General features: G+C 48.8%; 9 protein-coding genes across 9 annotated transcripts in view; 2 read left to right on the top strand and 7 right to left on the bottom strand.

Moving 5' to 3' along the window:
- Positions 1-3,654: 3,654 nt before the first annotated feature.
- Positions 3,655-4,065, bottom strand: Pmar_PMAR015534 (hypothetical protein; the record flags this gene model as incomplete). Its single annotated transcript, XM_002769028.1, has 1 exon — positions 3,655-4,065. One exon carries the CDS (start codon positions 4,063-4,065, stop codon positions 3,655-3,657), a length of 411 nt encoding a protein of 136 aa, XP_002769074.1.
- Positions 4,066-4,826: 761 nt separating this feature from the next.
- Pmar_PMAR015533 (gag/pol/env polyprotein, putative) lies at positions 4,827-5,678 on the bottom strand (the record flags this gene model as incomplete). The annotated part of the gene is made up of 1 exon (XM_002769027.1): positions 4,827-5,678. One exon carries the CDS (start codon positions 5,676-5,678, stop codon positions 4,827-4,829), a length of 852 nt encoding a protein of 283 aa, XP_002769073.1.
- Positions 5,679-7,167: 1,489 nt separating this feature from the next.
- On the bottom strand, positions 7,168-7,842 carry Pmar_PMAR015532 (hypothetical protein; the record flags this gene model as incomplete). The annotated part of the gene is made up of 1 exon (XM_002769026.1): positions 7,168-7,842. The coding sequence occupies one exon, from the start codon at positions 7,840-7,842 to the stop codon at positions 7,168-7,170; it is 675 nt and encodes a 224-aa protein (XP_002769072.1).
- Positions 7,843-8,405: 563 nt separating this feature from the next.
- Positions 8,406-8,963, bottom strand: Pmar_PMAR015531 (hypothetical protein; the record flags this gene model as incomplete). Its single annotated transcript, XM_002769025.1, has 1 exon — positions 8,406-8,963. A coding segment is annotated over one exon (558 nt), but the record flags the coding sequence as incomplete, so codon positions are not given.
- Positions 8,964-12,062: 3,099 nt separating this feature from the next.
- Positions 12,063-12,317, bottom strand: Pmar_PMAR015530 (hypothetical protein; the record flags this gene model as incomplete). Its single annotated transcript, XM_002769024.1, has 1 exon — positions 12,063-12,317. One exon carries the CDS (start codon positions 12,315-12,317, stop codon positions 12,063-12,065), a length of 255 nt encoding a protein of 84 aa, XP_002769070.1.
- Positions 12,318-17,230: 4,913 nt separating this feature from the next.
- Pmar_PMAR015529 (cysteinyl-tRNA synthetase, putative) lies at positions 17,231-20,689 on the top strand (the record flags this gene model as incomplete). Its single annotated transcript, XM_002769023.1, has 19 exons — positions 17,231-17,329; positions 17,383-17,522; positions 17,592-17,675; positions 17,725-17,932; positions 18,072-18,175; positions 18,228-18,285; positions 18,328-18,450; positions 18,509-18,587; positions 18,641-18,792; positions 18,848-18,959; positions 19,033-19,141; positions 19,290-19,386; positions 19,437-19,513; positions 19,562-19,654; positions 19,700-19,805; positions 19,854-20,104; positions 20,169-20,357; positions 20,402-20,522; positions 20,582-20,689. The coding sequence occupies 19 exons, from the start codon at positions 17,231-17,233 to the stop codon at positions 20,687-20,689; spliced, it is 2,310 nt and encodes a 769-aa protein (XP_002769069.1).
- Positions 20,690-21,165: 476 nt separating this feature from the next.
- Positions 21,166-22,575, bottom strand: Pmar_PMAR015528 (Glycine amidinotransferase, putative; the record flags this gene model as incomplete). The annotated part of the gene is made up of 8 exons (XM_002769022.1): positions 21,166-21,212; positions 21,267-21,534; positions 21,583-21,660; positions 21,711-21,788; positions 21,833-21,997; positions 22,044-22,191; positions 22,242-22,420; positions 22,477-22,575. 8 exons carry the CDS (start codon positions 22,573-22,575, stop codon positions 21,166-21,168), a joined length of 1,062 nt encoding a protein of 353 aa, XP_002769068.1.
- Positions 22,576-22,635: 60 nt separating this feature from the next.
- Pmar_PMAR015527 (hypothetical protein) lies at positions 22,636-22,834 on the bottom strand (the record flags this gene model as incomplete). Its single annotated transcript, XM_002769021.1, has 2 exons — positions 22,636-22,713; positions 22,757-22,834. 2 exons carry the CDS (start codon positions 22,832-22,834, stop codon positions 22,636-22,638), a joined length of 156 nt encoding a protein of 51 aa, XP_002769067.1.
- Positions 22,835-24,036: 1,202 nt separating this feature from the next.
- The window catches only part of Pmar_PMAR015526 (conserved hypothetical protein), a gene marked incomplete at both ends in the record, with an annotated part of 1,207 nt that continues 498 nt past the window's right edge, over positions 24,037-24,745 (top strand). The window contains 5 exons of the mRNA XM_002769020.1: positions 24,037-24,134; positions 24,176-24,296; positions 24,344-24,417; positions 24,461-24,580; positions 24,662-24,745. Of these exons, the coding sequence (XP_002769066.1) occupies positions 24,037-24,134; positions 24,176-24,296; positions 24,344-24,417; positions 24,461-24,580; positions 24,662-24,745 (497 nt within the window). The remainder of the gene's footprint in view (positions 24,135-24,175; positions 24,297-24,343; positions 24,418-24,460; positions 24,581-24,661) is intronic.

Raw genomic sequence — 24,745 nt, 5'->3', positions numbered from 1 at the left:
TATGTATATGTGAGCCCGAAAATTTCCACTGGTCGGCACAGTGGCCTCGCTATTATCATACATATGGAGGTGTGGGAATCGAGCCTGCATAGCTGTCAAAAAAGATGCAATAGTGCGACAGACTAAACTCGCAAAGGATATAGTTGCGGTGGAAGCCTATGGGAATTTATTTATCTGTGCTTGTTTCCCACAGGATGAGAATATATATAGCACGTTGGATAGTTTAGACATATTAATTGATGATTGTGATGATTCCAATTTTTTATTATGTTGCGATGCTAACGCCGAGGACGGTGTCTGGTCCAATCGGAGTTCTGTACATACTGACTCACGGAGGAGAGGTGCAGCAATTGTCAATTGGCTGCAAATTAAGGGCTACGACATACAGAATGATCCAAGGGCGAGGAATTTCTGTCGCTTAAAGCGACTCGCTTTGGCCGTGGAGGTCTGCAGGAGAGTTCCATAGATCTCTCGATATCATGCGGGCTAAGAATATTCAACTGGTGCACTGAGACTGATGTGATTGCCTTCGACCATCGCATCATCACAATGCAAGTGGCGGTGAACGCAGGTAACCACAAGGTTCTCAGAGTCCTTCAGCAATCGTCGAAAGACTGAGAGGAATATAGAAAACGAGTCAAGGATGAGATACAGAACTGGAGTAGGGAGGTACCGGAGAGGTTGCGATGCCAGGAGATAGATCATGAGATGACGAAACTGAGTGGAATCATTACGAAAGCTAAACAACAACTGTTGTCGACGCGGTACTTGTAGTTAGGGCGGGCTCTGCACCGTGGTGGGGTCACCAACTAAAAGAGTGCCGTCGAGATCTACGGCGACTACAACGCAAGGCTCACAGAACAGCTCATCCCGATGACCAAAAGGCATATAAGGACAAACGGCGGCAATATGGGTTACTACTCCGACAGTACAAGAGAGAGCATTTGAGCAAAGTTTTGGCCAGTGATGGAGGGCATGAATCCATCCTTAAATGGCGGAAGGCAACTCCCGTTTATAGGAAAGCTGCTGATGTAGAATGCTTTCGTTGAGCTCCTCGAGACATCCTCTACACACCCGAGCAGCCGGACGAGGGGGGAGGGGGAGTTCAGAGTTCCCGTCACACCGGCGGAAACACGGAGCGTGCTGCAGATGGTTTCGCATTCCTTCGTGGAGGCGTCTCTGAGGAGATTACAGGGCAGGAAAGATACCTCCCCAGGACGCGATGGGATAAAGTACTCTGACTTCGCGTTCGCTCACAAAGAGTTGGCCGAGGGCATTCGGCAAGTTTTCATCAATATGATTACCATGGGCTATCATCCTAAATTAGGTAAGATAGCAAAAATAGTCCTAATAAATAAGGGTGGCAGGGCCAACGTCGATCGCTTTAAGCAGTTGAGGCCTATTTGCATATGCTCTACTCTCGGCAAGGCCCTAGAGTGCCTAGAAGTGCAACTGTTACAGAAATATGAAGCTGAGATTACAAGCGGTAGCAGACTGAAGATAGATTTGGAAAATGCTCACGGCTATAAGAAAGGAGGAAGCACAGCGACAGCAGTAGAGTCGCTGAGAGCACTGATCGAAGAAGGGAAAAAGAAGAATATGTTTATGGCTGGTGTATCCATTGATATGTCTAATGCATTCAATCTAATCAAGCACAGTTGCGTGGGACAAGCGATCGGGGAATTTTCCCCCTCTCCTGTGGTCAACCTACTTTGTGACTATCTATATGGTCGTGAGATATATTACGAGAATGGACAAGAAGGCAAGGAAGGAGAGATTCGTTTCACGAACTATGCTTATGGGACTCCACAAGGGGGAGTAGCGTCTCCAGCGGTTTACAGGATTGCTCATGCATCGATTGCCAGAGAGCTAGTAGGCGATTACGAGATGATCAGCTATGCTGACGACACGATTATCTTGGTGAAAGCGACGAGCGAAATCGAGCTGCGCGACAAGGTGAGCTGGCTAATACGACAATTAGAGGAGATATTACCAAATTATAGGTTGGTCATGAACAGAGAAAAGAGTGTTATTCTGACCGAAGACCTAGAGGAGGAGAGCCTGCTGAACATACCAGTAGAACGGGAAATAACGTACCTTGGGTACGTGATCAGAATGGGCAGTTCGTGGAATCCGCATGTTAAAGCCCTAGCAGCCAAAGCTAGACAGGAGATTGAGCTGATCAGAGGCACCCTGACTCCCCTGTGGAACACTTTCAGAAGGCTCAGGAAGAGGGCGGTGACAGCACTACGCAATCACCTCGCATCTATTTGCGGGTATGGCTTAGGAGCGTGGGGACATACCTTGGTACAAAAAGGAGTCAGGAGTGTGTTGGATGGTATCGACACATATCTTGATAAGGTGATCTGCGGTCTACCAAGGACGGCCAACAAATACGTTCTAAAGCTTTTGCTCGAAGATTATGTCTCGACCTATGAGAAGCTGCTATTCAGATATGCGGTGAAACGACTACATTGTCCGAGTTTTCGTGAAATCAAATACGCGGGACTCACAGAATCATGGTTGAGGAAAGCATCTGGTGAGCTTCCCCATGAAAGAACGTACGAGAGCAGCGGAACATTGCGACCCAACGTTCCGGAGAACCACCCGTGAGTCTCACTCTGCGCAACAACTGTTCACATTTGAGAAGTGCCTCGAGTAGTCAACATTGTGCGAGTTGTCAACTCGTGGAGTGTGAATACTATTCACTGAATAGTGCATATCGAGATGTGGTGAAAGTGAGCTTTCATTGGTCGAAATTGGTATCGTGTCCGACGAATTTGAACTTGCGTTTCCGAGTTCATAAATTTCATTTACAAATTTGAACTCTCATTTTTGACCGGTCTACGAAAATCGAACTTTCCTTTCAAATTTGAACTTTCATTTCGTGAAAAACTCCTTTCACTCGTCGAAAAACAAATTGCTTTCGTCAAATTTGTTCTTTCAATTGCTGAATTTCAGATTGAAAAGGTGGGTGAACCACAAAAATTTAAGGAGAGTGTAAGTTTTCTAAGGAGATTTGTGTTTCCCAAGGAAGCCGGAAAAATCCAAGGTGGAATCAAGGAGGCTCCGCTGAACTTCCAAGCTTCAGACATCTCGAGTCGAGGAGCGTGGATTACAAGCTTCTCGGCTAATATGGCGTCTCGGTTGAACTCAGTCAATTGTGGATCGCCGATTCAAAAGCGGAAGTCGAAGATCGCTTTCTTCACATGCCAATCTTCATGTTCATTGGGATTTGCGAACGAGATGAAGCCATTTGCGTCAAGTGAAGATTGATGCCTCTCCCAGAGTCGCGATGTTTGCTCCCGACTCGAGTCTCGACGATATGTATTTGCTTGCAATAAATTCTACTCCTAAACGCAAATATGAACTAGATTATGGACTCAATAATGGAGATTGAGTAGAAAAAAGGTCCTCAGTCGAGTCGAAGAGAGCAATACAGCGTGAACCACGAGCGAGAATGCCCCAGAGGTCATCAACATCTTTGATCAGACCCTGATCCTAGAGCTGGGACTATGGCTTCTCTCATACAAAATAAGGCGGTGGGTTCCGCAACAATAGAGGACGTATGACATGTATAGCCACATCAGGGCCGTGAGACGTCTGATAAGTAATGTGGTACAAAAAGTGCAACCGAGCCTGAACTTGAGGTCCTCAAGCGGATTCGGCGAAAAAATCAACGACTTGATCTTGGAATTTAGCAAGTAAATTCGACGAATCGTATGGGTAAACCACCACTCTTGTCAGGTCGGCAGATGCAATCTCCACTTCCGGGAAGAGATGCCTGATTCCTCGGTACAAGTAATCAACTCCCTCAGGTGAGCCTTCGAAATCGACGAAGTAAGACTCGGCCCAAGCCTCCTCGATGCGCTTCAGGGGGTAGATCGGCGGGTCCACGAAGGGAGCCTGGCCTTTGACCTCGAACTCAAGCCCGATTCTAGAATCGGTGAATACATAGGTCAATCTGTAGCCCTGCCCTTCGTGAACGTATCTACCAGCAGGCAAGGCTCCCACAAATACCAGAACATAACAGGCCATCAAGCAGATCATATGGGGTGTCATCATTATTGAGAGTAGAGCCTCCTGAAGATTAAGTGAAACTACTAAACAACACAGACCAATATCGGGGAGATGTTGTGAGGAGCAACCCTAATGATGTTAGCAACATCCTGATATACTACTGCCCGACCGGGCTACATGTCTGATACCGGAGTGCTATGATTCGAACCAATAAAGGCCATAATGTCACGTTGATTCGAGCGTTAGCAATTTCTGTATCGATAGCTAGTAGAGATGCATGCGTGAAAAAGGTCTTGCGTGATTTTCATGGAGGGGCAGTCTCTCACTGACTTCACTATTCGCTTAGCTGTAACAGACGCCGTCTGTCAGACTTCGATTTGCGGATGGTGAGAGTCGCTCTACCCCGGTATTACCGGGCCGGTAAGTGAGAGTTAATTGCCAGAACGCAACAACCTTGAGGAAGGTTGGAAAGAGCGAATGAGAGCGAGCGAAGGAAGGAAGGCGAGTGTTAAGTTACTAGCCATATGGAACGCAATAGGTAACAGCTTGAGAGGGTTGCATAATAACTATGGTTGCTCATTGCACCAAATAGCGTAATCGATAAGCTACAGCTATAACAGGGCGGGCGAACCTTAACACTTGCCCCCCCCCCCCTCGAGAACCAGAAAAGAAGAAAAAAAAAGGGAAGGACGGAGATTCAAGAATAAGAGATTAGCGAGATAATACTGCAACCCAATGAAATAGTATCAACAGCCTAAAGCAGTGAGTAATGCTCGCTGAGTAGGATGTGATAGGTAATGCGCATACTAGGATTTCTGTACTCTAGGCAACCCTGGTAATAGTTTAAGGCGATCTGCTTTGAGTTGTATAGGGACAGAGTTGACACCAGTACCACCAATACGCCGGATAGAGAAGACATCGGGTCTAACTTCCTCTAGAACCTCATAATGGCCTTCATATGCAGGATCCAACTTGCCAGCTCTCTCCGATCTGCGCGCCACAACCGAGCCTTGCTGAAAACGTGGGGAATGATCGGGCGGGAAAGGGTAGACAAAGGAGTCCAAGGCCTTGTAGTCGTTGCGTAAGGGGCAATGATGTTGAACCTTGAATAAGACATCATAAGGAGCAGTTTTAGTTGTAGAATTAGGGGCATGGTTAATGCGATTAACGACTCGGTCGTAATGGGCAGTCCAATCCAGTACACCAGTAGAAGCAATACAGGCTCTCAACCCATCGTGAAATGTTCGATGGTGACGCTCAATAGCCGAGTTGGACTCAGGTGCATGAAGAGGTACCGCAGCTTGCACAATATTACGTTGCATGCACCAAGAAGTGAATTGTAGCTGGAAGGCTTTATCATTGTCATGCATAATTATTCGTGGGTACATTCCATAGCTTCTCGCCCAATCTTCCAGCGCAGAGCATGCAGCAATAGTAGAAGGAGAAATGATAGGATATACCCGAAAGAACCGGCTATGTAAGCATGTAATGGTAACAGCATAAGGATAAGCAGTATTCTCATAGGGTCCAGTGAAATCTATAGCCAAGTGTGTGAGACTACCGCGCGGATGCGGTAGCTTAGACCAAGTTTTAGGGGCATGGTACTTCTTGCCGATAGTACAGGCCGTGCACTTGAAAGTCACGACCTCCTTGCGCATATGCGGCCACCAGTAGTTGTCAGCAAGTAGAGAATGCAATGTCTTACCACATGGATGGGCGTATTCCTCATGGTATAGTTCGATCAAGTCGGAACGGAATGCCGGTGGAACATAAAGTCGAGCTGAGTTCGGTAGGTGCGCCACACCGTCATCATCCTCATCTATAAGTCCTTTTTGGAGTAGAGTGTGTCGTTCTTGGCAGTTATCCTGTAGCACTTCAGAGGTGAAGTGGTGAGGGAGCTTCGACGAAATACGACGACGCTTAGGCGGGCTTATGAAAGCGTCAGCGTCCGTGAACGCTATATGTCTGGGCCTCTTAGTAGGGGTTGTTATAGGGGAGCACACGTGGACTGCTTGGACAGTGGGCTCAGAGTCATCTTTCCCAGAAGCTACAAGTTGTAGCCTACAACTTCGAAATTATCTCGCCACTTTGTGAGCTCCTTGTGAAGGTCGTTCCGAGTCCCAGCGTCGGCAGGGTTCTCGTCCGTAGGTACATATACCAGTTCCAGCATAGAGAGGCGTTCACCAAGTAGTTCTTGAATCAAATTCAATGTCTTGTCCATATATGGTTGCACAGGGCCCACACGCGTGCGCCGATTACGCAGGACCGCCAAGACAGTCCGGCTATCGATATGCAAGGTCACGTGCACGAACGGTCTCCGTAAGCGGCCTTCGAGGAGGACAATACGTTGTAAGGCCAATAGAACCATATGGAATTCCTTACAGTTAATATGTAAGGATAGCTCGCTTGTGGTGAATGTGTGCTGTCCCCGGAGGATCTCTGACTGTTTCTGATAGACACGAAAGCAGCCACAATAAGCGCCAGCATCACTGTAGATATGGATCTCGTCATCAGAATCGATTTTCCTGCTGAGTAACGGTAGCTTTTCCAGCTTATATTGCTGGTGAAACGCATGGAGTAGTTTACTCAATGCTTCAGGCATAGGAGAATCCCATGTAAGGCCGAACACGTGCTTAGTACGTGCTATAGCAGATTGTAGAAGGTTACGTATTGGTAAAAAGAATAAGGGTAAAAAATCAGGCAAGCTCATCACCTTGCCAAGCAAGGATAGACCATCACGTAGAGTAGGGTTACCAGTGAGTTTGAAGTCGATAAACTGCTGCCAACCACGGCCACTATAACGAACACCATTGCCATAATTCACCGTTTCGATACCCAAATAGGGGGTGATGTCCGAATTGTTGGTGTCAGCTAAGGTAGTGGGGAATCCGTGAGCTGCAAAAAGTTGTCGTACTTCATCAGGTTGTTCGGTGATTACATCATCCATATAAAATCTGATGGACTTGCCGAGGAGTGGGGAACTGCAAAGGTAATTCATACAAGTGATGAGGCACCATGGACTGAAGGATGCGCCGTACGGTACTGCCCTGAACGAATACGGTACACCATCAGTCCATACACACAGGAGTCGTTGCAGGTTTGGCCCACAGTGGATCCTCATGAATGCGTCACTGACATCGATGAGGCTTAACCTAGCAAGACCTCTGCTTGCATCCAAAATAGACGGGAGACTCCCGTCGGGAGTGACTCTTGCAGTGAAGGGCAATCAACCAACAAGGGCTTAATGGCGGCATTCAGCAATGTTAAGGGGAAGACTGGTCGTGCCCTTTTTGCTCCTCTAACCCCGTAGTATGTAGTAGCCAGGTAACCATAGTCTCCATCCTCCACTGTGAGTGCCAGGCGTCCAGTATCAACGAGGTTGGTTAACCTCTGCTTGGTTTCCTCATACAGCCCAGGGTCTGCAGGGTCGGGCTTGTTGAGCGGGTGCTGCTTACGGGTTCTCCGCTTCTTCTGTCCCACCGCTGGCATTGCCTCACTTTTAATATCCACAGTAAAAACCTTCCTCGTAGGGTCATCATCATCGGCACTAACTTCGATAAAAAACGACTTAGTGTCGGCGATTCTAATTGGGTTGGTACATAGATCCAATGATGCAGTGCAAGGGGTTAATAGTGCATGGGAGACCTTGAGTTTGTCGACAGGTGGCTCATAGATATGTTGGCATTGGGGCTGGTCAATGACTATCTCAGAGCGACCTGGATGGAAGAAGAAGTTATGCTCCTTCTGGATGTCGAGGCCAAATATAGCAGCCAAACCCGAAGGTAGACTGGCAGATACCAGAAATGTTGAGAGCCTCTTCATGTTCGCTTCCCAATCGAAGGCCCAAGATAAGTCAACCGATTCTTTATAAATTACATTATCACCATTTAGTAAGCGGGCACTGTAAGGCACATCTAGTGGCGTCGGCGTCATATGTAACTGGTACAGTACCCAGTCTGCGACAATACTGTCTGTACACCCAGTGTCGATAATGGCGTTGAATGGTGTTGATGGGTGGTTGTCGAAGGTGACTTGTATAGTGGGATTACCGGCAGTAGAGTGTAGACCACCTAACGCATTCTTGGGCTCTGGAGATAAGGTAGGCGGATTAGTATCCTCCTTGAGCTGCTCTTTAGGGTGCTCACCTGTGGTGTGCTGGTAGCGGCATCGCTCTCCAAGGACACATCGTCCAGCTTGATAATTGCGGCATAGCTCGCTGATCGGCGCAACAGTTGGTCTTGTGGTTTCGTGAGAGAACTTGCACTGAGCTCCAAAGTGGCACCGTCCCTGTGTAAACAATCGACATAACGGGGGATACCCTGCGTTTGGTGTCTGTAACCCCGCCTTTTTGGGGCATTTTGTTCCGTCGCCACACACCAGTTCACCAAGTCGTTCAAGGGGGCGTCCGGGCTCGGTATAACCTGTAGCAGAGGTGCTTTTAGAGCATCAGGTAAGGCCTTTAGGAATGATCTCCTTAGTGTCGACGGAGGAATGGTATGTCCTAGATAGGACGCATCTTGCTGAGCGCTAAGAAGCCTGCTGTGTAGAGTTTCTGTATCAGTGAAGTCGTTGACCTTGATGGCCTCCAGTTCCTGGTAAACTCGATCCACACTGTTGGTAATGTTCCAGCGATGGTTAAACCATAGTTCGGTGAACCTTAGTTTATCGGCAATCGATAGTCCAGCACCATGATTAGCCTCTAGATAGCTTAGTAGCTCTCTGGTATGGCGCTCTTGTAGGCATACTTGCGTGAGAAACCTCCACGTGTTGATCTCAGATAAAGCGGTAAGGCGAGCAGCGGCTGCAACCTTATATAAGAAGGCTTTCGCTGGGCGTAGATCAGAGGAGCCTTTCCACTTAGCCGAATCTGGGGGTTGAAGTCGAAGGACACCAGCAAGAGCTCTACCATCTTCATCATCGTTGTCCAGAGCGGCGTCGAGCATAACAGAAGGGGAGCTACCGGACACAGAGGCAACTGAGCTTAATGCACGCTGTGAGTGATGGGCTTGCTTAAGGAGGCGTAGTAAGTCCACCTTCTGTTGAAGTGTGGCCTCACGTGGCAATGCTGAGGTAACGTCGGCAGCAGTGACAAATTCAAGGTCTGAAGGATCACGTAATTGCAGAGCTTGCAGCAGTGGGGCAAAGGGTTCTTGAAGCACGGGTTCTTCTGAAGAACTTCTTCACCACTTGTTAAGTTACTAGCCATATGGAACGCAATAGGTAACAGCTTGAGAGGGTTGCATAATAACTATGGTTGCTCATTGCACCAAATAGCGTAATCGATAAGCTACAGCTATAACAGGGCGGGCGAACCTTAACAGCGAGGCAGGAAAAAACGTCACGTCACTGCGAACGTCACGTCACTGCGGACGTCACGTCACGCGGATGCACGTGTCTCGCAGACGTGCGCACGGTTAGAGTGGACTTATGGCTGACCTACAAGTCCGCCACCATGCCATGGTGGCGGAAGGTTAGTTCCCATTGACGGGGCAGCAAGGAGGCCGCCCGGACAACCCAGCCAGAGGAGGGTCGAGTCCAGGGCAGCGAATCGCGATTCGCAACAGGTAGAAGGAGCTGGTTGGACACAAGTGGATCGCAAAAACCGGAGCAGACAGAGGAAGCGCTCAGGTGCCCCTCAGAGCCTCTGAGTCAGAGGGGTAGCCCCAAACATCTGCTGGTCATCACCCTCTCCAGCAGGCTTCAGGGGATCCCAGAGGGGAGAAGGTGGCCGAACCTCAACGACGAGGAGTCCTCGTCGTGTTGTAGTCCTCGTCGAGGACTACAACACCTGCCTCAAAAAGATGCGGGAAACGGCTCTCTGGGAGGAAGGAGCGCAATGGAAGATCCTTGGGATGTGGAGAACCTCGTTTGGGTTGGCCATTGAACTAGGCGATCGCGGGAGCCTACAGGACATTCTCAGAGCCCCGCCAGTGGCGGGCCGCCACTAGGGCTGTCGGCAAAAGAGCTGGCCCAAAAGTCATGCGAGCTCTCCATTTCGGACATTCCGCTCGCTCTTGCCACTGGCAAGTTGCCAGTGAGCAAGGCTTGAGGAGAGAGATCGTTAGAAGGAACGGGATTCCAGAGGAGGTCCCATGGGAAATTGTGAAAATATGGACGAAGAAAGATGAGCAAGGGGAGCCGATCAGTGCCACGGCCATCGTCAAAATGGAAGAGGCGGTTGCCAATAGGTTCCTAGGGAAGGGAGGTACGAAGGACGCCCTGTATATCGGGGCCACCAGGGTGAGGGTTAGACCACATTACTACACCAGGGTGTGTTTTGTCTGTGGTGGGAGGCACCCGGAAAGCGAGGGCTGTGGGGACAGACCAGAGAGATGCGCGTGGTGTGGTCAGGTTGGGCATCAACAGAGGGACTTCACACTGAGGAACCTGCCGGCATCGCAAAGGACCTGTGGACACTGCAAATGCAAAGGGCATGGCTCTATGAAATACATGAAATGTGACGCGGGGAGAGCTATTCGTGAGGCCGGCGGGCCAGCGAACGAGCTTGAGCAACCGGGCAGGGCACCAGAGATAAATGTCCGGGCCTGATTCAGGGCAAGGGCGGGCAGGACCTGCCCGGCAGGTGGCCCACAAGGGCCAGGCGAGCAGGGCTCTTCGAGGGGGATGATGAGGGTGGGCTGCATAAACATAATGAGGTCGCCAGGAGCCCTGGCAATCGCCGTGGAGGAGTTTCAGAGAGCCGGCGTGTTAGCGGTGCTTATACAGGAACCGCCAGCCGGAACTCCAGTGCGGTGCGGGGCCTATGACATCGTGAGAGACCCCAACGCCAGAAGGCCGCGGGCGGCTATACTGATTGCTCAGGGAGTCCCCTACAACTTGTAGGCTACAAGGTTGGCACAGCAGCGGAGGACCACGTCACAGCTGAGGTCAGACCACCGGGTTGGGGACGATGGATTAAGCTCACATCCCTTTACCTGGGGAGGGACAAGGCACTCGAACAGGTACTGGGCAGAGTCAAAGGGGGGCCCTGGTCACTAGTGGGAGGGGACCCTAACGCTCAATCCGGCAGCTGGTGCTCCAGAGCGCCGAGCAGACAGCACCGGAACCAGTACGACAGAGAGTCCTGGAGAAGGGGTGCCGAGATAGACAGGTGGGCTGACTCGGAGAACCTGAGATGTGTGAACGTCAATGTGGGACGCGACACCTTCCGCAATACTAGATGGGGCTCCGCCATAGACGGCAACTTCTTGGGGGAAAGCCTCGCGGAATGCTGCGCAAAAGGGGCGGATGTCATGGGCCTCGCCGTTCCCTGCGACCATGAAGCCCTTGGGCTCAGTCTCGCACCACCGGGGGACGGAAGGGGAGACAGGCAGGATGGGCGCACGGCGAAAGGAAGGCGAAATCTCAAGAGAACGAACTGGGAGAAGTTCATAGAGCAAGTAGACAAGTGCAACTCGGGAACGGAGATAAGGGATGCGGAGGAGTTAGAAACAAGAGCAGGACAGCTACAGAGGCGTCTAAAGGACGCGGTGCGCCAAGTTATCAGGCATACAACACAGAACTAGCCGATTCCTTTACTCCGACTTGCTCTTAGACCGATACAGGCATGGTTTACGGGATATGTACCTCTCGACTACGGATTCGATATCGCCAACCATGGTATAATAAGCCTCATCATCCCACCTAGCATCGTCATGCTTCGGGTCTATTGTTGTATTGGGAGCATTCGCAAGATCGTTTTCATCCACTGAGCAAGTCTCATCTGCCGAAGACTCACTATCCGAGTCGGGTTCAGACTCTGATCCAGCTTGCCAATCTGTATCGCAATCACCGTTTCCGCTTTTATCAGGGTCTGTTTCCGCTCCGACGAAAACGAATGATCCATCAACAGTTTGTTGGGGGGTTTCAGAGTTGTTTTGAGTATGCGAAGACGTGTCGTAAACGTCTGGTATGTCGAATGGCATTGGTTCGCGATTCTCAGACGATGATATCACCACGGATGGGGCAGTACAACTTCGTGGCGAACTAATATCATTATCATGATTTTCACTGTTGCCACCTTGCTCGTACTCCCGCATACGTCAAATCATTGGCACTGCCGAGCGGGGATGACTGGTGAGAAGCTCACGGCATGCCTCGTTGTTGTTGCGAGCCATGTCGATGAAGGAATCTCTCCGAGCCCTTGACATCGCATCATAAGCTGAGCTTGTCTCTCCGTTCCCTGATTCCCCATCTTGAGCGAAGAACCCCGCGGCACTCGCGTTGATCATGAAGTTGACAGCTTTATTCGAGAGTTCTTCACCAGTCTGTTTCACTTCATCCGATACGTTCTTCATCAAGGCTGTCAGCTCTTGATTCCAATCATCATTCGATGAGTACGATGCGGCCTCGGGAATATTGCGAGGAGCGCCGAATCTCGCATTGACCGCCAGAAATGTACGGCTTTTCTCATGACAGAGCCTGTCAAATCGTCGAGCACTTCCAGAGAAGAAAATCTTTCTGGCGAATCTGCTCGATCCAACAAATTTAAGGTATATGCGATTCGAAGACCCAACACGCGACAGCATGGTATAAACCGCTCCGAAGAGCCATGGCTGGGCCAAACGAGACTCCATGGAGTTGTGGATTGAGGCCGTGCTCATGTTTCTATCACCCATCATCGGGCTCAAATCGACTACCACGTACTGCAATGTGACTCTAATCGATTTATGGCACGTTACTGCTGCTCCGAGCTCTATGCCTATATTGCGTATGTGGCAAAGTGTAGTCCCGTCCGGCCTGATCACCTCTTGCTTCAGAGGGTATAGACCGATTACAATTCCCGTTCGATCTAGGCGGACATTGATGCGCGAATCACGTCTTGAATGCCTTTCGATTGCTACGACCGTAGCATTCACGTTCGAGATTCTCGAACGAGAACGATACGACAGTACCCAAATCTCCGTTGCACGCGAGATCGCCGTAGTTCATATTGACCAACACACGACAGCCGAGTTTCACTTCGACTTTACCGAAGTGAAACGAATGATAAGTTTTACCGGCGCCAGCGATGCCTGTTACCACATACATCCTGTTTCGTGGTCTATCAGGATTGCATATATCATTCAAAATATCGTTCAGGGCGAAGGTTTGTTGACTGTCCATTTCTGTGGGAGAAATACACTGCTATAGGTCAGCAAAAGTCCTCGTGCAATGTGTTGTACTGATCGCTAATACAGTGGATTAAACGTTGCTGTCTTACGTACATGACACGATGCTTATCATACAAACGTCCTACGTGTTTGAGCGCGTGAGTTCCGTACAGATCAACGGTCGACTCATTATCGATACTATTCTGAGAATAGTATTCTCGACTCATTTACTTCGACGCAAAGCCCCACGAGTGAAATCGTATGGAAAAGTAATATAGGCATGATCGTCATGAGACGGACGCTAACGCAAACGGTAACTCTATTATTTGAGAATTGAACAAACCAGGCTACTAATGATGCTCTACTGCAAAGGTGACGAACAATAACGTAACAATACATCCTCTTTGGAGGGGGGTGTCAACAACCACAGCTCAGTGGAGTATTAAGCGTGATGATAGTCGAAGTTTAAAGGTCCTCCCAAAATGGAAAAGAAATAGGTAACGTACGAAGAGGGAGACATGTAGAGATAATGGGGTTAACTTCACCGTAAATGTTATCGGGGTTGTTGGGCCGCCTCTTGTGAGAAGCCTAACTGGTCCCGTTGTCGGGGGGCTGGGCTTCGGAGAACACCCTCAACCATAGATCTATACACACCCTTCCACTCAACTACTACACTTAATGATAAACTCACCTCGGTAGGGCGGAAAACGGTGTCAAACCTAGGGCTGTCCTAGGACTGATCAATGGTAGCGGTGACGACGGCAGCTGCTGTGATGGTGGTGCCATGTACAACTACCACAAATATTCCGGCATGTATTCTGGAATCGATTCCGAAACGCGTTCAACGAATCGCGCTCTCAGAATGAGTTCTCAGAATCTATTCTGGAATGGAAACCTTGATTTACCACCAACATTGCTCGATTATGAACAATAATTATTTACGGCTATTGCATTACCATCTAACACTGTTGTCTACAAACAGAAAAAAAAATAAAAGAAAATAAAAAGGAATAGAAGAAAATGCAAAGTTAAAGTATTAAGAAAAGGTAAGATTTCAGTTCATCAGTAGTTAAAGTAGCACCAGGAGCGGAAACTTCATCTATCAGAGGTACCAAAGAGGTAGCTTTCCTATCAGGGACATGCCTAGCCACAACACCACTAACACGGCCATTGCCGTCCAAAGTAGCAAGAGTTTCAACCCGAAGTAGCTGCTTGGATTGCCTCACGGGTTTACGTCTGTGGTAATTGAGCTTACCACCTACCACCATCTCATCGCACTGTATATTGTTTGATTGCTGTACCTGTGACGTATTGAAGAGGACACAAGCCTGGCCTGCTATTTGCAACCACCGGGTTCCAGTTCCACTGAATCCGAACAAGTTACGCTTCGCGAGGACACACCGAGTTCAGAGACGATGTCCTTAGGCCGTCGACCGACGGCGATGAGGGATAAGATGCTTACCATCATTGCGAATGATAGAGTAGTTCTTGACCATATCCCGGATTTCACAGGAGTATCAGTGACAGGACAGTCAGAGACTCTGACTCAGAGTTGGTACATCTGAGATACCAAACGCGAAGGCCGCTTTTGGTGGTTTCGGAGTAACGTCGGAGCAATCCACAGCTGCATAATAGATGCGTGCTCAAGAGCTTATGAGCTTGCAGCCACTCGAGGAGAGGTTCCTCTTCGAGGAGCGGGATGAGCCTGGTTGGAGAAAAGGTTCATAGACATTTGAAGTCAGGGGCCCTGACTCAGGGCAACCTGTGCACGCCAGGAAATTTACCACAAGGCTTGGTCAACCAGCGCACAGACGGCCAGCTGATTGCGAGTGACAGCAGGCATGAAGGTGGTGGGTAGATGGCTGAGAAGGTAACGGGTATGAAATGATGACATGAGGTCACCTGAGGTGGCCGGGAGGTTCCGCCAGGATTGGAGTTTAAGCTGAGAGAAGGAACAAAACGGTTACCCGGCTGAAATCCCGTGGAACAGAAGAAGAAGTCAGCTGTGGAATGGAAGGACAATGCCAATATAAGAATTAAAAAGATATGCATAAGAACAATAGTATTATACGATCTAAAGTACCACTATTATTTGTTATCATTATTTCATTCTTTCAACCCTTCTAAGAAGGGCCTTCTTTCTTGGCCATCACAAGGCTGCCGTCTGAGGAAGGCTGCCAAATGCGGCAAGAACAAAAACATCTACCACAACATTATTATCACGCGTACCCCCACCGAAGGACTATCAACAGTATTATCACCAATAACACCACTACTAAAACCAGACCAGAGGGGTCAGAATAGCCATGAATATGATATTCGAGACACCAAAGTTCAGCAATCGCTGACATGAACCCTCAAATCTCATCCACGCTCCCCCACTCTCTAGTTTACAGAATCTGGGTGTATACTTGAACCGTATCAGTCATGGACATTATAATTCGACTTCGAATTAGACTGAGAGCTTAACCATGATGCTGCATACAATGCCATACAAGGTATTATTATCGATGGCAAGACGTCCTGGAGAGCATCTGGCGAAAGAAAAGTTAGGGGCACGCAAGAGTATGTTCGGGGCAAAAAGAGTATTTTAGGGGCAAGAGGAGAAATTTCGGGGCGCGGCGAGCATTTTCGGGGCGCGCTGGAGAATATTCTGGTGAGCGGAAGGACAACAGTCCTGTAGTGTGAGTGAAATGTCGCGCAAGGAGGGGTGCACCCTTGAAGGACATATGACACAAGTGAAGTGCGCGCGCCCGTAAACGGTTTTTGAGTGTTGCAAAGCGGAAAACGAAGGTGAAACATACCTTGAGTTGGACCATACAGGTCTACAACGTAGATTGAGTACGGCTGTGAGGCCGAGCTCAACCACGAGAGTCGAGGGGTCCCTCGACGGGCCAGAATAATTTTTTTTATTCCCTTGAATATGGCGATGCCTTCATACTGATCCCACCAACATTTGGAAAACCGGACAGGTATGTCCGGCTTCCATCTTAGGTGGGCCCTTCGCGCAGCTACGTGGGGGTCACGAGATCAATTGAAGGCATTGGTAGCACCTGATGTGGTCGGACCGTGTGTGGCCCAAACAGTTTGGGTCATTACGGTTGAAAATACCGACGGACCGACCAATCACGGTGCTACCTCCCGCAACCCCGTATTCGATGGGATTTCACGGGGAAATCCTCATTTCTAAAGAATAGGCCTCTTTTCTAAAGAAGTTTAGCTCATGCTCTCACTTGCATTTCGACTTAGCCTTGGATAACAGTTCGGGTTTCTGGTTTCCCGTCGGGTTTCGGGTGGGGTTTCGGGTTTCCCTTTCTCCGCTTTCACCTGCAGTTCTTGTTTTTTTGGAATTTGCAGTTTAGATTCTCACTTGCGTTATGGTCGTCACCTGGATATCAACCTTTACTTTCCATCAATGGCGCGCGCTTCTTTGGTTTTTATGCATCTCGCTTAGATTTGATGCAGTGCCCGGATTTCACAGTAGGATCCCCCGGAGCGAAGCGACGGGATCTGCTAGTTTTTCAAATGTTTCAAATAAGCGTTGAAAGGTGAAGATAATTTCCTCCCCTCCAGCCCTCAGCAGCATCCCGTGTGTCTTCTGCAAGATGTATAGGTAACACTGACGAAGCTCCACAGATAGCTAAGACTCGAAAGTTAAGTTCAATCTCATCGATCGTAGCATTACAACATGAGGCGAGCGAGAAGTAAGTAGCTCCGCGGTCCTACAGGGACAGTACAACGTCTTGAGGCCTAAGAATGGGGTGTGGACAGCTTTTTATTGAGTATTATTGCTATTCCAGTGGTTGTGGCTGCATGCATACCTCGTAGCCGTCAGGCTCAAGTACTCAACACGCGACAACATTAGGCAACTCGGATCGATTTTTGAGCCTACACCTCCGCTCTTGCCAAATCGTGTACACCGAGAGTTAGGCTCGACTTCGTTCCGAGACAAGCACCTGGGACCATTGCCATATGATTGTGGATTTGACGCGGGTCTTTCCATGACGGACGGCATTTCTTTGGAGTTCCTTTTCGTACTGACGTAAAACTCGCCTGAAGTGGCTTGTTCATTCAGCTTTTACCACACACTGTCCTTAGTGTCACGGCTAACCAGTCGTATGTCTTCTGCAAGCGGTTTTCCTGAGTGGCACAAGCCTAAGACCAACACTCTGGGTGACATGGGCCTGAGGGTTCATAATTCCCTCACAGACACTAAGGTAATCCAACTCACTGGAAGTCACGAAAAGCTGTGTATTAATAATCGGTCAAGGTTCCTTTTGTACCCATCAATGGGAAGGAGGTCCGCATGTATGTTTGTGGTCCCACTGTATATGACTCGGCCCATATGGGTCACGCTCGAGCGTATCTTACCTTCGATATTATTCGTAGGATCTTGGAGGACTACTTTCAGTAATACCAGGGTGATATGGTTTTGTATGCAATCCGCTCTCGAGAGTGAGCAGTGATGGATTTGTGTAGGTACCGTGTTTTCTACCAGATGAATATCACTGACATTGACGATAAGATCATCTTAAAGGCGCGAAAGGGCGAGCTTGTTCGACAGTAGTAGTTGTTTGACGGGGGAGTGTCGGACTATATGCCACATCACTAGATACTCCAGTAGCCATCACAGCCTTGAGAAGGTCAAGGCAGACTGTGGAGTCGTAGTGGAAAGGAATATACAGAAGGCCCATCAAAAGTTGACTGAAATGAAGGCCGAGAATGTACTAGAGATGGCTGCAGTGTATTTGTCACTCGCCACGGTTGTGGTTCATCAGATCGATCCCTCTTCCCGAGAATTCGAGGAGCATGCAACTCTTGTGGCCCAACAGGAAATGAAAGTTGAGCAGGCCGAAGCTCTCAAGCTCAAATTCGACACGCTTTCGGCATCTCCTTCCACTGATGTAGGGCGGAGTCACTAATGAAGTAGAGTGAGGAGCCTTCGTCGTCTGTGCTCAGGGTCAGCGTTTCATCACTCTCTGCCGAGATCTCCTCGCTGACTGGCTTGATGAGCAGTTCGGGGCTACTATTGAGGATAAGGAGATATTCTACGCTCATGCTAGGTGGGTGGGCGATGGTCGTATGCTGATGATGAAGATCTTGTTCATCGGATAGGAAGTATGAGAAGGAGTTCCTTGAAGACTGCGAGTCGTTGGGTATAAGGGAGCCAACGGTCATGACTCGCATTACAGAGTGAGGCTTTACAAGTGTGTAGGAAGTGGTCGAGGTTCTGGTAGGTACGTGCCAGAAGTCGTCGAGTTCATTCAAACTATGGGTGCAGCGTGGGATTGCTTATGAGAGTAAGGGCTCTGTCTACTTCGACACCCAGCGATATAAGGTACTAGCCTGACTTTCCTAGTAGCAGCATTAGTAGTAGTAGCATTTGGTCCGTTTAGACCCACGGTTTCAATTATCCGAAACTGGTGCCTTCCGCCGGCAAGGGAGCGACCGACGCTGAGATAGCCGAAGGAGAAGGTGAGGACGAAGAACATCTATACTGAGTATTTCTAAGTCGAGGCGTGGTGTAGGTGCTTTGTCGACGAATGCCACTGGTGGGGACTTCGGCTCTGAGAAGAGGCATAGGAACGATTTTGCCCTGTGGAAGAGTTCAAAGCGCGGGGAGCCTAGCTGGGAGTCACCTTGGGGTCTAGGCCGTCCCGGCTGGCACATTGAGTGCAGTGTGAGTTGGACTCAAACCTACAGGTCGACGTTTTGGGTCGACGAGTATGTGTCAGGTGATGGCTAGTGAGGTTTTGGGAGCTCACATTGATATCCACGGTGGCGGGTCTGATCTGAAGTTCCCTCATCACGATAATGAGATTGCTCAGAGTGAAGCCTATCACTTCAGTAAGTCCTCTTGTAGGGTACTTACTCGAGTATTTGGCTTTAGGCGATTCTTGTGGCGATTGCAATACGGCAGACGCCCAGTGGGTCAACTACTTTCTGCATGCTGGTCACTTGCACATAAAGGGCCTTAAGATGAGTAAAAGCCTGAAGAACTTCATTACTATTAGACAAGCTCTGCAAAGGTAACGCGTGGGTGCCGAGAGCCGCTGTATAGTATGCATTCTGAGTAGTGATTAACGAACTACATGCTACGGTTGAGTGTTCAAAATGTGTCGGAAATTGCTGTAGTTTTATACCAGATCATAGGAGATTCGGTTTCACGTTTGTCAGTTACACTGCGCGCCAGCTGCGTATTATGTTTTTGCTGCAGCAGTGGGACAAGCCAATCAACTTCTCTGATCAGACAATTGCCGAGGCGAAGGATAAGGTGATGATGGTTGCTTCGCTCCGCCTTATTTGATGTTTTCGTTCCCGCAGGAAACTCGTTTTAATTCCTTTTTCAACCGCGTGAAGGAACTCCTTCGTACCCGTCCCCCTTATTCTATCAGACAGAAGTAGCGCTATTGGAATGCATTAAGCCAGCTTTATGCACTTATGTGTAGGTGGGAAGAAGAGTCTCTCGATTTCGCCATAAACGAGCAAATTGCTACTGCAATGGCCGCTGTTCATGAGGCACTGTGCGACAATTTCAACACGTAATAGAAATTGTGGTTATATGGAAGTGATAATTCCGCTTCAAGGTCGGAGGCGATGACTCAACTGGACAATATCGTTACGGCGGTGAACTCGTATATGGTGAAGTCCGAAAATCCGAAGGCACCTCTTATTCAGCAGGCGGCACAATATGTGAGGCCTAGGAAAAGAGCAATTTCGTGGCGCGTGACGTTATTTCAGGTGCAAAAAATGCTAACGATCTTCGGTGTTACTGACAACGCGGATGTCCTAGGCCTATCGAGCGGAGCTCAAGGGGAGGAGTCAAAGACTCTCTCTAACGTCCTTACCGCTTTCGCCTCCTTCCGGGAGCAGCTGCGATCGACGGCCCAAGCAGACAAGAACAAGATGCTATTGCAGATGTGTGATGACCTTCGCGATGAGACTATGGTCGATCTCGGAGTTCGCCTTGAAGATAAGCCAGATGGAAGCAGGTGATGGATCGTCTACGGGCCGTAGACATCGGCTGAGTCGGGGGAACTGATTTCTGTGTTTCAGTGTGTGGTCGCTGGAGGATCCGATAGCGTTGAAGCGCGAGATCGAGGCGAAGAAAGCCCAGAAGAAACGTGAGGCCCGTATGAAGGAGAGGCGCAAGTTGGAGACTAAAGTTCAAGAGAAGACGAAAGAACTTCAGCGGTGGACGAAGGCTCTGGTAGACCCTGCTGAGTTCCTCAGAGACGAATCGAAGTAGTATAATAGAATATTGAGAGCTCCATCAATGGTGGACGCAGATACGGGTCCTGGGACGATGCTGGATTGCCTCTGACGTTCGCCGACGGTTCAGAGATCAGCAAGAAAGCTAGGAAGCAAGCGATCAAGGAAATGGATAAGCACGTGAAGGATCATACTGAGGTGGGACATACCTTATTGTGTACATTGATTTGGTGGCGACTGAATTTGCATCTTGTTAGGTTGAAACTCGCGGCGGTGAGAGCTATGTACAGTCTGTTGAGAAGGAGCTGCATGGCATTCAAGAGCAGCTGCAGCAAGTCACTGCATCATCATCGGATGAAGACTGAACACTATCTACTCGTTTACGCTCAAACTAAGTGTTGCGTCGCTAGTTATTATACACCGGTGATTGTCCATTAAATTGGTGACTGATTAGCGCGTTTCGGGTTCCGGATCCCGGAAAAAACCTGCATTATTATTACGTGATAAGGTTGTGCGTTTTCTACATTGTTAGTGCGCTAATTTGTCATAGTACGCATGTAGTGATACGCAAATTGATATACTTTTGCGAGCTACATAAAATTTTATCTCATGTCTTTTCTGGACCGTGCTTGTTTCGCAAGAGGTTGGATGTTACAGCATATCGTCTGCTACCACTTATAGCAGTGAAGGATAAGAATGTAGTTTTCATTTGGGAATGGATTTCCACCGTAATTGACCAATAACATAACACGTCATATGACTGTCAAAATCATAGGATTAAATAAGATAGCACGCCCTTTTCCATTCTGAGTCTTTGCTCATGTTAATCTCTCAGCCAACCTTATGGAAGTTGAGTGAGTTTGGTTAGGCCAATATCCTCCTCGCAACCTGCATACAATAGAACCGTTCATTGTGTAACTTCACGATAATGGTCAAATCTACCTGCCCATTCTGGGAAATAGCTACGTTTGCCGCCGCGACGGCGCACATCCCAAGTGGAGCAGTGCAACGAACCTCCGAATTCGAAAACTCCACGATAAGGAATGCCCAGAACGTCGAAGCCGTATTCTCCCTCAAGGAGGCGGATTAAGTCCTGCTCATCATCCTCCACACAAATTTTATCAGGAGTGATAGAGAAGACATTCATAGATAGCCAACGGGATGACTGGCAGAATACCGGATGTTCCTTGCTGCCGTTCCACATAGGAACCTGGACAAAACGACATCCAAATGAGCAAGCCTTCCGAACGAACAGTACGTCAACAAGTCTCCAATCATTCTGCTTGAAGAACTTGACTTCTTCCTCAACAGGAGGGCGATCAGGATTGGTCAAAACCTACCACGGACACTACTGCGGGCAAAGAGAGAGTTACTCGCATGGCTTACTAGTCCAGGCCTGACACTGACAAATGTACAGTCGATATGCGACGGATACAAATCGTAAGGAAAATGTAGAGTACGGACCTGAAATGAGAAAACTTTTCCTCTCCATACTCCGCCACGCTCACAGTGATGCCTTTGGGCTGGTACTGTCTCTTGAGCCAACGAATGCCGGCCAAGTTGGTGGTCATAGAGTGCTGGACGAGCATCACATCTCCAATCAGCTGGGTATCAGCGGCATCGAAGAGGACCTCATTCTCGTTACAGCAAAAGTGATAGTCATGCATGTTGGCCTGAGTGGATACATCACAGGAGTCGGATAAAACCGAGTTGAATCACTTTTCTCTGTTCTTCGTTCCAAGTCCAGAACTCTGGATTGTAAGACGAGTCTGCCATGAGAGGCTTAGGGGCCGAGACCCAATTCATTCTGGGGTCGTTGTCAAAGTAGTAACGGCAGAGTTTACGGTAAGGGCGGTACTCGAAATAACTGAAAATGATGCAGAGGATAGAGCGACAGGAGACAAATGTAGCCCTCACCGAGATCTCTTGCTCATAGTGGCTTCTAAAATTTCATTGCCGATCGTACAAATGACGTCACGAGGACAGACAGCGCAGTATTGGTTCGGGCTCTCAAAATCAGGAGTCTTGGTGCGGACGTTGAAATCACAGCACGCAGGGTCGGGGCGTCTCACGATAACACCTTCAGACTCGAGAACCTAACAGGGCGAAGCGGTCCGCTGAAGATTCTGCGAGATCGAGTCGTGGATGGTACTTCTTTGAGGCCGTCGAGCTCCTCGTTGCAGCGGTCGATGAAACTCTTCAACTTCGGACCGGTGGGCCAAGGCAAGAACTCCGAAAATGGATGGGACATGGACGAACCATACTTGGTATATCTACGTCAAATTGGTTACGGAAAACCACCAAAAGGCACTCACTGATCGTTAAACTCAGACTCGCAAGCTGGCTCGTGCGGGGGAAAACAGCTTCCATCAGCTATTCCGACCACAACCTGAATAACAGCACTGGCAGACTGAATGGCAAGGCCAACTTACTTCTTCTAGGGGGTCGAAGTCATTCCATCTGTTGACCAAAGGAGCATCGGACACAGTCTTATCAGTGGGGGAACACATAGATCGAGTGGGAGATGGAGGCACCAAGGAATAAAGCAAAAGGTACTGTAACAGTCAATCTGGTATCCCTTATCCACAGGGCGCAACAACAGGCGTGAACGGAAAAGCACAAGAATGATACCATCATAAGATTATCCTCAAAGATTCGGGATGGAGAAACAGAGAAGCTACTTGATCAATATGCACTCAGGTGCACACATCTACTTATTCACGCGGCGTCCGGCGGGAATACATCACTGTGGACCACCGCGCTCCACGCTGACAAACGAGGGTTCAGACTCGCCCGGAAGATCACTGTAGCTCGAGCTCGAGAAGCAAATTGTTGAATACGCGAGATAAACCCTCGTAGTGCACAGCAAAGGATACGACATATGTTTATGCGTACATTCATAGATACCGAGGCGGGCGCGATATCCTTTCACTGTCGGATGATTTGACGAGGCTTGTGATCCGACCCTCTGAGTTCTTCATCCGAGAGTTCATAGATTGAAGTGCGATCCATCGATCTTGCTAAGAACTCGAACTGAGTCAATTTCCCCTAATTTAAGTTTTAATTTGAATAATTGAAGTTGAAGTGATATCAGCTCGGTCTCGGAAGTTCGGCACCGACTTGAGTACTAGGGCGCCGGTGTGGGAATCCGATCAAGATAGGATCTGAGTGACAAGGGGATAGGGTATGCTATTGAGAATACCATGGACTCTGGCTCGTTCTTATATTGTACACAGTGGGGTGATATGTAATGGTAACTCCACGGCACTAACGTGGCAATGGTAACTACGGTAGAGCTCGATTTGTCCATGCAGTTTGACGTGGGAGCTTTCCTACTTATCGGACCAGGTCTGGTATGAGATAGTCGAGGAGGCATCCCCTAGGTCGTACAGGGATTGACTTTTACCACTCAATCGCGTGACCAAAATCAGAGCGCAGTTTTCCAACCCTTCGCACCATAGTATAGCATATATTCCATTGTGCACATACTGCTACGGCTCACTATTTGCACAATAAGAATTCATACAGGCGTTTTCTCGGGAAATGTGCTACTGTCTAGTCTGAAAATGTGAAAAAAATTACGGAAATTTTAAATTTCCACGTTTGGGTCTTCGTAGGAAAGCCTCGGAGTAATGCAGTTTTCCTACAGTATGACCTGTATGTTGCGTTCCTGCACAAATATGTGATTCCCTGGCCAGTTTTTCATCGTAACATGGATAATACGCCCGAAGGTTGGTACCGCGGCCTGCCCATAGTGACCCGTGCTATCTTCACCACGATGTTCATCACCACTTGCCTGGTCCAGATGGGGTACCACTCCTGTTCCGATCAAGTCTCGTATCTCATCTCAGGTTGCTGAACCCAATGCTGATTATATTGGATTGGCGACTAGTCTACCAGAAACTGAATTTTTGGAGGGTCTTCACCAGCGTGCTCTTTCTAGGCAAATTCAGTTTCAACTTCGTCATGCAAGTGAGTACCGAACCAGTGTATAACTCACACTGCGCATTCCTATTCAGCTGTACTTCTTCACTTCATTCGGGAGCAAGCTCGAGCGCTCGGATCGATTCAGCGCAATGCCGGGCGACTATGCGTAAGGCAAACGGTGTTCGTTGTCGTTTACCACGGTGCCCCAGGTACTTCTCGGTCGTTGTGACCTTCCTCATAGCAGTTTTGTCCGTATTCCTCAACTACCCATCTGGCATGCCACTGTTGGGCTCGTCGTTCATCTTTGCTATTATCTACTACTGGTCAAGGTGATGACGATTAGCGCGGAGTGTGGTAAAGAATACTTTCCTGTACAGGATCGAGCCTAATGCACAGCTGTCTTTCTTCAGATTCGTCATCCAGGGATATCAGTTCCCCCTCTGCTCTCATGGTCTTCACCATGCTCATGGGAGGGTGAGTGTCATCTCGATTGG

The sequence above is a fragment of the Perkinsus marinus genome (assembly GCF_000006405.1).
Source record: "Perkinsus marinus ATCC 50983 genomic scaffold scf_1104296966680, whole genome shotgun sequence".
NCBI lineage: Eukaryota > Perkinsozoa > Perkinsida > Perkinsidae > Perkinsus > Perkinsus marinus.
This window is presented reverse-complemented; position numbering and strand designations above follow the sequence as displayed.